At 47.9% G+C, this 13,510-nt stretch overlaps 1 protein-coding gene across 2 annotated transcripts in view; it reads left to right on the top strand.

Annotated features, from left to right (window-relative positions):
- ddr2l (discoidin domain receptor family, member 2, like) overlaps positions 1-13,510 on the top strand; it is an 85,586-nt gene that overhangs the window by 39,584 nt on the left and 32,492 nt on the right. For both annotated transcript variants that reach the window (XM_064934703.1, XM_064934616.1), the window contains exons 2-4: positions 10,266-10,370; positions 11,191-11,293; positions 11,633-11,861. In XM_064934703.1, the coding sequence (XP_064790775.1) occupies positions 10,313-10,370; positions 11,191-11,293; positions 11,633-11,861 (390 nt within the window). In that variant the 5' untranslated portion in view covers positions 10,266-10,312. The remainder of the gene's footprint in view (positions 1-10,265; positions 10,371-11,190; positions 11,294-11,632; positions 11,862-13,510) is intronic.

Below are 13,510 nucleotides of genomic sequence, written 5' to 3'. Positions count from 1 at the left end.
GAAATCAAAAAGTCTATATAGTGAGTGAGTGCAAATGAGGTAAGTTAAGGAAATAAATAGGCCATGGTGGCGAAGTAATTACAATATAGCAATTAAACACTGGAATGGTAGATCGGCAGAAGATGGATGTGCAGGTAGAGATACTGGGGTGCAAAGGAGTAAGATAAATAAATAAATACAGTATGGGGATGAGGTAGGTAGAGAGATGGGCTGTTTACAGATGGGCTCTTTACAGGTGCAGTGATATGTGAGCTGCTCTGACAGCTGGTGCTTAAAGCTAGTGAGGGAGATGTGAGTCTCCAGCTTCAGAGATTTTGCAGTTCGTTCCAGTCATGGGCAGCAGAGAACTGGAAGGAAAGACGGCCAAAGGAGGAATTGGCTTTGGGGGTGACCAGTGAGATATACCTGCTGGAGCGCGTGCTACGAGTGGGTGCTGCTATGGTGACCAGTGAGCTGAGATAAGGCTAGGCTTTACCTAGCAGAGACTTATAGATAACCTGTAGCCAGTGGGTTTGGCGATGAGCATGAAGCGTTGGCCAGCCAACGAGAGCATACAGGTCGCAATGGTGGGTAGTGTATGGGGCTTTGGTGACAAAAAGGATGGCACTGTGATAGACTGCATCCAGTTTGTTGAGTAGTGTTGGAGGCTATTTTATAGATGACATCACCGAAGTCGAGGATCGGTAGGATGGTCAGTTTTACGAGGGTATGTTTGGCAGCATGAGTGAAGGATGCTTTGTTGCGATATAGGAAGCAGATTCTAGATTTAATTTTGGGTTGGAGATTCTTAATGTGAGTCTGGAAGGAGAGTTTACAGTCTAACAAGACACCCAGGTATTTGTAGTTGTCCACGTATTCTAAGTCAGAGCCGTCCAGAGTAGTGATGCTGGACGGGCGAGCAGGTGCGGGTGCGGGCAGTGATCGATTGAATAGCATGCATTTAGTTTTACTTGCGTTTAAGAGCAGTTGGAGGCCACGGAAGGAGAGTTGTAATGGCATTGAAGCTTGTCTGGAGGGTTGTTAACACAGTGTCCAAAGAAGGGCCAGAAGTATACAGAATGGTGTCGTCTGCGTAGAGGTGGATCAGAGAATCACCAGCAGAAAGAGCAACATCATTGATGTATACAGAGAAGAAAGTCGGCCCGAGAATTGAACCCTGTGGCACACCCATAGAGACTGCCAGAGGTCCGGACAGCAGGCCCTCCGATTTGACACACTGAACTCTGTCAGAGAAGTAGTTGGTAATCCAGGCGAGGCAATCATTTGAGAAACTAAGGCTGTCGAGTCTGCCAATAAGAATGTTGTGATTGACAGAGTCGAAAGCCTTGGCCAGGTCAATGAATATGGCTGCACAGTAATGTCTCTTATCGATGGCGGTTATGATGTTGTTTAGGACCTTGAGCGTGGCTGAGGTGCACCCACGACCAGCTCTGAAACCAGATTGCATAGCGTGGAAGCTACGGTAGGATTCAAAATGGTCGGTAGTCTGTTTGTTAACTTGGCTTTCGAAGACCTTAGAAAGACAGGGCAGGATAGATATAGGTCTGTAGCAGTTTGGGTCAAGAGTGTCCCCCCCTTTGAAGAGGGGGATGACCGCGGCAGCTTTCCAATCTTTGGGAATCTCAGACGATACGAAAGAGAGGCTGAACAGGCTAGTAATAGAGGTTGCAAAAAATTTCGGCAGATCATTTTAGAAAGAGAAGGTCTAGATTGTCTAGCCCGGCTGATTTGTGGGGGTCCAGATTATGCAGCTCTTTCAGAACATCAGCTATCTGGATTTGAGTGAAGAAGAAATGGTGGGGGCTTTGGCGGGTAGCTTAGGAGGATGCCGGGCAGTTGACCAGGGTAGGGGTAGCCAGGTGGAAAACATGGCCAGCCGTAGAGAAATGCTTATTGAAATTCTCAATTATTGTGGATTTATCGGTGGTGACAGTGTTTCCTAGCCTCACAGCAGTGGGCAGCTGGGAGGAGGTCCTCTTATTCTCCATGGACTTTACAGTTTACAGTTTACAGCTAGCCTTAGCTTTTCTAACTGCCTGTGTATATTTGTTCCTAACTTCCCTGAAAAGTTGCATATCACGGGGGCTATTCGATGCTGAATGCAGAACGCCACAGGATGTTTTTGTTCTGGTCAAGGGCAGACAGGTCTGGAGTGAACCAAGGACTATATCTATTCCTAGTTCAATTTTTTTGGAGTGGGGCATGCTTATTTAAGAAGGTGAGGAAGGCACTTTTAAAGAATAGGCATCATCTATTGACGGGATGAGTTCAATGTCATTCCAGGATACCCCGGCCAGGTCGCAGAGGTGTTTTAGCGAGCGTTTGACAGTGATGAGCGGTGGTCGTTTGGTCGCAGACTCATTACGGATGCAGGCAATGAGGCAGTGATCGCTGAGATCTTGATTGAAAACAGCAGAGGTGTATTTGGAGGGTGAGTTAGTTAGGATGACATCTATGAGGGTGCACGTGTTTACTGATTTGGGGTTGTACCTGGTAGGTTCATTGATAATAGCCGTTGTTCACTGTTTATCATGGGGGTGTTGGTTTCTAGCCTGCCCACCACAGAGCACATAGCCTTTGTTCACTGTTCATCATGGGGGTGTTGGTTTCTATCCTGCCCTCCCCAGAGCACATAGCCGTTGTACACTGTTTATCATGGAGTGTTGGTTTCTAGCCTGCCCTCCACAGAGCACATAGCCCTTGTACACTGTTTATCATCGTGGTGTAGCATAATCTCAGGGGGGTTTGGATATGGTGACCCTGGTTGTGACCCCAGTCCCTGGGGGTATCTCAGGGGGTGTTTGGATATGGTGACCCTGGTTGTGACCCCAGTCCCTACGGGTATCTCAGGGGGAGTTTTGATATGGTGACCCTGGTTGTGACCCCAGTCCCTACGGGTATCTCAGGGGGAGTTTTGATATGGTGACCCTGGTTGTGACCCCAGTCCCTGCGGGTATCTCAGGGGGAGTTTTGATATGGTGACCCTGGTTGTGACCCCAGTCCCTGGGGGTATCTCAGGGGGAGTTTGGATATGGTGACCCTGGTTGTGACCCCAGTCCCTACGGGTATCTTACGTGGAGTTTGGATATGCAAGAAACACATTGCCATTACACACTCATACAACAAACATCTACAAGTGTGTATCAGGACAAATATAAGCACTAATTAATGTTGGGCCAACATTTGGAAATGTGTTCTAATATTAGGCAGTCGGTGTTACATAGCATTGTTTAAATATTTCCCATGTAACGTCAATGGGGTCGTCATGGCTGCCGTAGAATGTTGACGTGTCATGTGAATGCATTATAATGCAGAAACCTCACTGAGCCAACTCTTCAGACATTTGACTCTGGAGTAGACACTGTTCTGTTCTGTGCTTTGTTCTCAGTCAACTCCAGTTTCATTCACCTCTGGAAAAAAAAAGAGGACATGCTTGGTCCTGTATGGGAGAATGTGATCTCTGGATTGCGTTGTATGTTTGGAATTTGGGGGGGGGGGGGTTTATGACTGTTTGCTGTGCTGATGTAGGGTTAGGGAAGATGAGATGGGAGGCTTGGAAAGGGAGGGGTTGCTGTCTGGCTGTGAAACCCGCTCACACTCTCTCACTCTCTCTCACAAGGCCCAGGGTCTGTTACCCTGGTGCTCTGCAGCAAGGTCCAGGGTCTGTAACCCTGCTGCTCAGCTCGGCTCTGGGCCCGGTCATGTGAGACCCTTAGAAAGATGAGCAAGGACAGAGGAATCTCTTTGTTGAACAGGCCTCGGCTTGATTCAAGGATTAGATAAACCAGCTGTGACTATCTGCCTCACCCAATCCCCCTCCTCCTTTTCTCTCTATCTCCCTCTCTTTCTTTCCATACATTTCCTGACTTTCCATCCCTCCCCTCACCGTTCAACTGTTTATCTGTTCCACCCCCCTCTCTCTGTCTCTCTGTCTCTCACTCTCTCTCTTTCACTCTCTCGCTTTCTCTCTCTCTCTCTCTCTCTCTCTCTCTCTCTCTCTCTCTCTCTCTCTCTCTGCTAGTCTTTCTCAACAATATGAGTTAGACTGCCCTCAGTGCAGCTGAGGTTTTCCCAGCGTAATGTTGAAAGAGAGAGGGAGAGACCATCTTTACACTTTCAAAGCATGGTGACATGGCAGGATGCAAGGATCCTGAACAAAGTGAAAAAAGCAGAAGTTGCTATGTGCTGCAAAGACATGAAGGGGGTGGGAGGGGCCTGAATTCATTTATAGACATGAAGGGGGTGGGAGGGGCCTGAATTCATTTAAAGACATGAAGGGGGTGGGAGGGGTCTGAATCCATTTAAAGACATGAAGGGGGTGGGAGGGGTCTGAATTCATTTAAAGACATGAAGGGGGTGGGAGGGGCCTGAATCCATTTAAAGACATGAAGGGGGTGGGAGGGGTCTGAATTCATTTAAAGACATGAAGGGGGTGGGAGGGGCCTGAATCCATTTAAAGACATGAAGGGGGTGGGAGGGGTCTGAATTCATTTAAAGACATGAAGGGGGTGGGAGGGGCCTGAATTCATTTATAGACATGAAGGGGGTGGGAGGGGCCTGAATTCATTTAAAGACATGAAGGGGGTGGGAGGGGCCTGAATTCATTTATAGACATGAAGGGGGTGGGAGGGGCCTGAATTCATTTAAAGACATGAAGGGGTGGGAGGGGTCTGAATTCATTTAAAGACATGAAGGGGGTGGGAGGGGCCTGAATTCATTTAAAGACATGAAGGGGGTGGGAGGGGCCTGAATTCATTTATAGACATGAAGGGGGTGGGAGGGGCCTGAATTCATTTATAGACATGAAGGGGGTGGGAGGGGTCTGAATTCATTTCTAGACATGAAGGGGGTGGGAGGGGCCTGAATTCATTTAAAGACATGAAGGGGGTGGGAGGGGTCTGAATCCATTTAAAGACATGAAGGGGGTGGGAGGGGTCTGAATTCATTTAAAGACATGAAGGGGGTGGGAGGGGTCTGAATTCATTTAAAGACATGAAGGGGGTGGGAGGGGTCTGAATTCATTTAAAGACATGAAGGGGGTGGGAGGGGTCTGAATCCATTTAAAGACATGAAGGGGGTGGGAGGGGTCTGAATTCATTTAAAGACATGAAGGGGGTGGGAGGGGCCTGAATCCATTTAAAGACATGAAGGGGGTGGGAGGGGTCTGAATTCATTTAAAGACATGAAGGGGGTGGGAGGGGCCTGAATCCATTTAAAGACATGAAGGGGTGGGAGGGGTCTGAATTCATTTAAAGACATGAAGGGGGTGGGAGGGGCCTGAATTCATTTATAGACATGAAGGGGGTGGGAGGGGCCTGAATTCATTTAAAGACATGAAGGGGGTGGGAGGGGCCTGAATTCATTTATAGACATGAAGGGGGTGGGAGGGGCCTGAATTCATTTAAAGACATGAAGGGGGTGGGAGGGGTCTGAATTCATTTAAAGACATGAAGGGGGTGGGAGGGGCCTGAATTCATTTAAAGACATGAAGGGGGTGGGAGGGGCCTGAATTCATTTATAGACATGAAGGGGGTGGGAGGGGCCTGAATTCATTTATAGACATGAAGGGGGTGGGAGGGGTCTGAATTCATTTCTAGACATGAAGGGGGTGGGAGGGGTCTGAATTCATTTAAAGACATGAAGGGGGTGGGAGGGGTCTGAATTCATTTATAGACATGAAGGGGGTGGGAGGGGTCTGAATTCATTTATAGACATGAAGGGGGTGGGAGGGGTCTGAATTCATTTAAAGACATGAAGGGGGTGGGAGGGGCCTGAATTCATTTATAGACATGAAGGAGGTGGGAGGGGTCTGAATTCATTTATAGACATGAAGGGGGTGGGAGGGGCCTGAATTCATTTAAAGACATGAAGGGGGTGGGAGGGGTCTGAATTCATTTATAGACATGAAGGGGGTGGGAGGGGCCTGAATTCATTTAAGGACATAAAGGGGGTGGGAGGGGCCTGAATTCATTTAAAGACATGAAGGGGGTGGGAGGGGTCTGAATTCATTTAAAGACATGAAGGGGTGGGAGGGGTCTGAATTAATTTAAAGACATGAAGGGGGTGGGAGGGGTCTGAATTAATTTATAGACATGAAGGGGGTGGGAGGGGTCTGAATTCATTTATATACATGAAGGGGGTGGGAGGGGTCTGAATTCATTTAAAGACATGAAGGGGGTGGGAGGGGTCTGAATACATTTATAGACATGAAGGGGGTGGGAGGGGTCTGAATTCATTTAAAGACATGAAGGGGGTGGGAGGGGTCTGAATTCATTTATAGACATGAAGGGGGTGGGAGGGGTCTGAATTCATTTAAAGACATGAAGGGGTGGGAGGGGTCTGAATTCATTTATAGACATGAAGGGGGTGGGAGGGGTCTGAATTCATTTAAAGACATGAAGGGGGTGGGAGGGGTCTGAATTAATTTATAGACATAAAGGGGGTGGGAGGGGCCTGAATTCATTTAAAGACATGAAGGGGATGGGAGGGGTCTGAAATCATTTTGGAGCATTGCGTAAGAACTCTGCGTGGGCCTGGGGTTTATGTCCAGGGTTTGTAAACTTGTCAACCCCAAATAACAACATGGATGGATCACACACACACACACACACCATACATTTTCCTATCCTTGCGGGGACCTAAAATGGATTTCCATTTCAAATCCCATTTTCCCTAACCCCTAATCCTAAACTTAACCCAAACCCTAACCCAAACCCTAACCTTAACCCCTAACCCAAACCCTAACCTTAACCCCTAACCCAAACCCTAACCTTAATCCCAAACCCTAACCTTAACCCCTAACCCAAACCCTAACCTTAACCCCTAACCCAAACCCTAAACTTAACCCCTAACCCAAACCCTAACCTTAACCCCTAACCCAAACCCTAACCTTAAACCCTAACCTTAACCCCTAACCCAAACCCTAACCTTAACCCCTAACCCAAATTATAACCCTAATTGTAACCCTAACCCTAAATTTAGAATAGCCTTTGTCCTCGTGGGGATGTGGGACATTTCCCCATTATAGAGAATTGTCCTTGTTTTTACTATCCTTGTGGGGACTTGTGAGGATTTCCAGTTCCCACGGAGATAGTAATACAAGCATCTAGTCAACATGTGGGATTGCCATTGCTGAGTGTTTGCAAGTTTTTGATTATTGTTGACTGTGAGCATGTATCACACTATTCACTCCCATGAGGGATTTTTTTGACCCTGAAACCATTATATTTCTTTCAATCTAAGTGGGCAATAAAAGAAGGCCTGTGCCATTGGCTCAGCCCAGAAAACTGTGGTGTTTCCCAGGCACAGTACTCTGGCAAGGCTCCAGGCTCTACTTGGGCCTATATCCAGAGACCCAGACTCCTGGGAACAGTAAGCAACAAGAGCTTTGAAAACAACCAGAGAGAGAGAGAGAGAGAGAGAGAGAGAGAGAGAGAGAGAGAGAGAGAGAGAGAGAGAGAGAGAGAGAGAGAGAGAGAGAGAGAGAAAGAGAGAGAGAGAGAGAGAGAGAAAGAGAGAGAGAGAGAGAGAGAGAGAGAGAGAGGGAAGAAACGTGTGGGGGAAGGGGTCAACACATTGGGAAAGATTTAGAGAAGACAGGGTTAGTAGACGATAGATAGGAGCCAGGGCAGGAAAACTTAACGGGGAAGTTTATACCACTTTTCAACCTCATATTCATCATCTTCAGCGCCACACCAATGTCTATGTGAAAATGGCGCTTTTCTATTTTCTGAAGTTAAAAAGATAAGAAGAAGAAAGGTCCTATAAAAAGTGCAATCTGATTACATCAGCCAGGGGGGGATGGCATTTTCCTGCTTCCTGTGTGACTGCTGATCTCATGGTCCTGTCTTCTTCCTGTTTTTACTTTCGATGACATCATTAAAGTGCACCTTTTTTTGTGTGCATCTTTTTATCTGCAGATCATAGAAATGCAGATCATAGAAATGCAGAGCACAGAAATGCAGATCATAGAAATGCAGAGCACAGAAATACAGATCATAGAAATGCAGATCATAGAAATGTAGATCATAGAAATGCAGATCATAGAAATGCAGAGCACAGAAATGCAGATCATAGAAATGCAGAGCACAGAAATACAGATCATAGAAATGCAGATCATAGAAATGTAGATCATAGAAATGCAGATCATAGAAATGCAGAGCACAGAAATGCAGATCATAGAAATGCAGAGCACAGAAATACAGTTCATAGAAATGCAGATCATAGAAATGTAGATCATAGAAATGCAGATCATAGAAATGCAGATCATAGAAATGCAGAGCACAGAAATGCAGATCATAGAAATGCAGATCATAGAAATGCAGAGCACAGAAATACAGATCATAGAAATGCAGATCATAGAAATGTAGATCATAGAAATGCAGATCATAGAAATGCAGAGCACAGAAATACAGATCATAGAAATGCAGAGCACAGAAATGCGCTGTTTTCACATACAGTATGTAGACACTGGTATGGGGCTGAGATGGCGAATATGAGGGAGAGAATGTTTCAATGTTGCATTTCTGAAGAAACATGAGGATGTGCAGTATACAGTAAGTAGGGTTTGAGCGACACTTCAAAAACGTTCTCGGAACTTGACGATGTACGTTATCTTTGTCAATGCGAAGTGACTAGGCTCAGTGGAGGAGGTTGATACAGTACAGTGACTAGGCTCAGTGGAGGAGGTTGATACAGTACAGTGACTAGGCTCAGTGGAGGAGGTTGATACAGTACAGTGACTAGGCTCAGTAGAGGAGGTTGATACAGTACAGTGACTAGGCTCAGTGGAGGAGGTTGATACAGTACAGTGACTAGGCTCAGTAGAGGAGGTTGATACAGTGCATTGACTAGGCTCAGTAGAGGAGGTTGATACAGTACAGTGACTAGGCTCAGTAGAGGAGGTTGATACAGTGGGACAGTGAGGTTATTTAATCATTTAGGAATCAAAACGGAAGAAAACAGGACGAAACAGTGCGGTACCTAACTGAATTTGTCCAATAGAATCTCTTGTTTTCGTTGGTAAAAAAACGTGTTCAGTGACAAAAGGTTTAGCTACGTTGTACGCTAACGAATACACCCGAGGAGTTGTCTGTGGTTAGTTGTTGTCATTGGTGCACTCTGCCTAACAGTAGCTTCATGGTTGAACATCCTCAGTTGACAGTACGTTCAGTGTCTCATTCTCAAGGCCCGAGGCGATTCACACAGTCCTTCAAAGAGACTGTTAGATGATACAAAATATTAATCCGATTAGGCCGACCACAGAATGATACGGTGGCATTTACAGCAGTGTAAATGTTATAACCAGGTCTGTGTTTACTACAATCATCAGTGCATAATAGTTACTTGTATTTCTGGTACTGTATATAAAATAGAATTGAGTAGAATAGAATCAGACTTCATTTGTCTTGTGACGGAAATTCATATTTTGCTCTGCAAACACATACAAAAAGGAGCCCAGGGTCGTGTAGGGGTTAAGTGCCCTGTTCAAGGGCACAATGGTAATATGTAATAATATGGTAGCTATGAACCAACGACCTTCCAGAAACTGTGATGGGTCATTTGACTAAAACACACACTCTCCCTCTCTCTCTCTCTCTCTCTCTCTCTCTCTCTCTCTCTCTCTCTCTCTCTCTCTCTCTCTCTCTCTTTCTCTCTCTCTCTCTTTCTCTCTCTCTCTATCTGCCTCTCTCTCTCTCGCTCTCTCTATCTGCCTCTCTCTCTCTCGCTCTCTCTCGCTCTCTCTCTCGCTCTCTCTCTCTCTATCTGCCTCTCTCTCGCTCTCTCTCGATCTCTCTCTATCTGCCTCTCTCTCTCTCTCTTGCTCTCTCTATCTCGCTCTCTCTCGCTCTCTCTCTATCTGCCTCTCTCTCTCTCTCTCTCTCTCTCTCTCTCTCTCTCTCTCTCTCTCTCTCTCTCTCTCTCTCTCCTCTCTCTATCTGCCTCTCTCTCTCTCGCTCTCTCTATCTGCCTCTCTCTCTCTCGCTCTCTCTCGCTCTCTCTCTCTCTCTCTCTCGCTCTCTCTCTATCTGCCTCTCTCTCTCTCGCTCTCTCTCGATCTCTCTCTATCTGCCTCTCTCTCTCTCGCTCTCTCTCTCGCTCGCTCTCTCTCGCTCTCTCTCTCTCTCTCTCTCTCTCTCTCTCTCTCTCGCTCTCTCTCGATCTCTCTCGCTCTCTCTCTCTCTCTCTCTCTCTCTATCTGCCTCTCTCTCTCTCTATCTGCCTCTCTCTCTCTCTCTCTCTCTCTCTCTCTCTCTCTCTCTCAGAGATGTAGCCTCTGTCTATACCTGTCCTCAGACATTTAAGGCCCACCATGCTGCTCTATCTGCTGCTGGTCTTTCAAGCCAATGCCAATGCCCAGATCGACCCAGGTGAGTCAGCTGCTGTTACTCCACACGCTCCCCATCCCATTGTTGCCAGTCATACCACACACCTTCTAACCAATCAGTATTTGTCACCTATTAGACCCTGGACTGGTCCCAATTCTCTCTCCTTCCTCCTGAAATGTGCACTTGTTTACTTCCCTTCACTGATTTGAAAGGTGGTGTAAAAAAAAATAGATGTTGGAAATTCCCACGAGCACATGCCACCAATTATCAAATGCTTTTACATGTGTGGGCAATGTTGAATAAGTGGACACTTCAGGAAAAGGAGATATTAATTGGGACGCACCCCATATTTAAGTCTCCCCTCTTTAAAACCCAACTGTAATTTCCTTCCATGGGATTTCAGAGGGCTTATTTTTGTTAACCTAACTAACCCTACCTACGTCAATACTGTCAAACTGTCTGGCACTTATCCGTCCACGTACACACACGCATACACACACTGACCATTCAGTCCCTGCAGACTGCATATAGTCGCTACATTTCACAGGCCCATTTTAAAAAAGTACTAACTAAGTAAGGCAGTGTAGGCTGAAGTTGCCTCTTGACGTTGATCTTGGGTCAGTTGCGTTTTCCTCACTAATGGTTGAGGTTATGATTGTACATTTTTGTACATTTTTTTGTCATATAGCAGACACTCTTCTCCAAGGCGACTTGCAGTTAGTGCGTTCATCTTAAGATAGCTAGTAGGTGAGACCATCACATTATCAGCCAGTGTAAGTCTGTTTGTCCTCATTGCCGGAGACGGTATGACGAGTAATGACCTCCAGTTCACTTTCTGCCGGCTCTGACTCCTCTACGGCAGCACACTGCCGCTACCCTCTTGGCATGGAGGATGGCAGGATCAAAGACCATGACATCACCGCCTCCAGCCAATGGTACGAGACCACTGGGCCACAATATGCCAGGTGAGTGTTCATTGATTACATCACAATGCCCGTGTAGGAAGTGTATTCTTGATATATGGTAACAAATGTTCTCTCTTCGTTCCATGAATGATCTCTTTTTCTTCTTCCTCTCTGTTTCCCACTCTCTTCTATTTATCGGTTTAGTGGTATACCAATCTGTTGTAACTTATTGCTGATCAACTTTCCATACATTTATTCATCATTTAGTCATAATTTAGTCATCTTTTAGTCATCTATATAGTGTGTAAAAACATAAAAAATTGTAGGATATCATATTTTATGTATTTTTATGCATATGTACCGAGATGTTCAAATAAACCTAAACCTATCTGGGTGCAGGTTGAACCGGGAGGAGGGCGACGGGGCGTGGTGCCCAGCGGGGCTCCTACAGCCCTCTGACACCCAGTACCTGCAGGTGGACCTGGGCCAGCTCACCTTCCTGACAGTGGTGGGAACACAGGGCCGCTATGCCCGGAACTCGGGGAAAGAATTCGCCCGCATGTACCGCCTGAACTACAGCCACGACGGCCAGCTCTGGAGATCCTGGAAGAATCGCCTTGGCAATAAGGTGAGGAAGTGAGGGAAGTGAGGAGTGCAGGAAAAGGGAAGTGGTGTGCAGAATGGGGGGAGGGAGGTGAAGAATGGGGGGGAGGGAGGTGAAGAATGGGGAGGAGGGAGGTGAAGAATGGGGAGGGAGGTGAAGAATGGGGAGGAGGGAGGTGAAGAATGGGGAGGAGGGAGGTGAAGAATGGGGAGGAGGGAGGTGACGAATGGGGAGGAGGGAGGTGAAGAATGGGGGGGGGTGAAGAATGGGGAGGAGGGAGGTGACGAATGGGGAGGAGGGAGGTGGAGAATGGGGAAGAGGGAGGTGAAGAATGGGGAGGAGGGAGGTGAAGAATGGGGGGGGAGGAGGAATGGGGAGGAGGGAGGTGAAGAATGGGGGGAAGGGAGGTGAAGAATGGGGAGGAGGGAGGTGAAGAATGAGGGGGAGTGAGGTGAAGAATGGGGGGAAGGGAGGTGAAGAATGGGGGAAGGGAGGTGAAGAATGGGGGGAAGGAGGTGAAGAATGAGGGGAAGGGAGGTGAAGAATGGGGAGGAGGGAGGTGAAGAATGGGGGGAAGGGAGGTGAAGAATGAGGGGGAGGGAGGTGAAGAATGGGAGGAAGGAGGTGAAGAATGGTGAGGAGGGAGGTGAAGAATGAGGGGAAGGGAGGTGAAGAATGAGGGGAAGGGAGGTGAAGAATGAGGGGAAGGGAGGTGAAGAATGAGGGGAAGGGAGGTGAAGAATGGGGAGGAGGGAGGTGAAGAATGGGGGGAAGGGAGGTGAAGAATGGGGAGGAGGGAGGTGAATGAATGGGGAGGAGGGAGGTGAAGAATGAGGGGAGGTGAAGAATGGGGAGGAGGGAGGTGACGAATGGGGAGGAGGGAGGTGAAGAATGGGAGGAAGGAGGTGAAGAATGAGGGGAAGGGAGGTGAAGAATGAGGGGGAGGGAGGTGAAGAATGGGGAGGAGGGAGGTGAAGAATGGGGAGGAGGGAGGTGAAGAATGGGGAGGGAGGGAATGGGGAGGAGGGAGGTGAAGAATGGGGGGAGGAATGGGGAGGAGGGAGGTGAAATGGGGGGAGGGAGGTGAAGAATGGGGAAGAGGGAGGTGAAGAATGGGGAGGAGGGAGGTGAAGAATGGGGGGAGGTGAGGAATGGGGAGGAGGGAGGTGAAGAATGGGGGGAAGGAGGTGAAGAATGGGGAGGAGGGAGGTGAAGAATGGGGGGGAGGGAGGTGAAGAATGGGGGAAGGGGGAGGGGGGGAAGGGAGGTGAAGAATGGGGGGAAGGGAGGTGAAGAATGGGGGAAGGGAGGTGAAGAATGGGGGGAAGGGGGAGGTGAAGAATGGGGGGAAGGGAGGTGAAGAATGGGGGGTGAAGGGGAGGTGGAGAAGATGGGGGGAAGGGAGGTGAAGAATGGGGGAAGGAGGTGAAGAATGGGGGGAAGGGAGGTGAAGAATGAGGGGGAGGTGAAGAATGGGAGGAAGGGAGGTGAAGAATGGGGAGGGAGGTGAAGAATGGGGGAGGAGGGAGGTGAAGAATGGGGAGGAGGGAGGTGAAGAATGGGGAAGGGGAGGTGAAGAATGAGGGGAAGGGAGGTGAAGAATGGGGGAAGGGAGGTGAAGAATGGGGGGAGGGAGGTGAAGAATGGGGGAAGGGAGGTGAAGAATGGGGAGG

Source organism: Oncorhynchus masou, chromosome 1, assembly GCF_036934945.1.
Source record: "Oncorhynchus masou masou isolate Uvic2021 chromosome 1, UVic_Omas_1.1, whole genome shotgun sequence".
NCBI lineage: Eukaryota > Metazoa > Chordata > Actinopteri > Salmoniformes > Salmonidae > Oncorhynchus > Oncorhynchus masou.
This window is presented reverse-complemented; position numbering and strand designations above follow the sequence as displayed.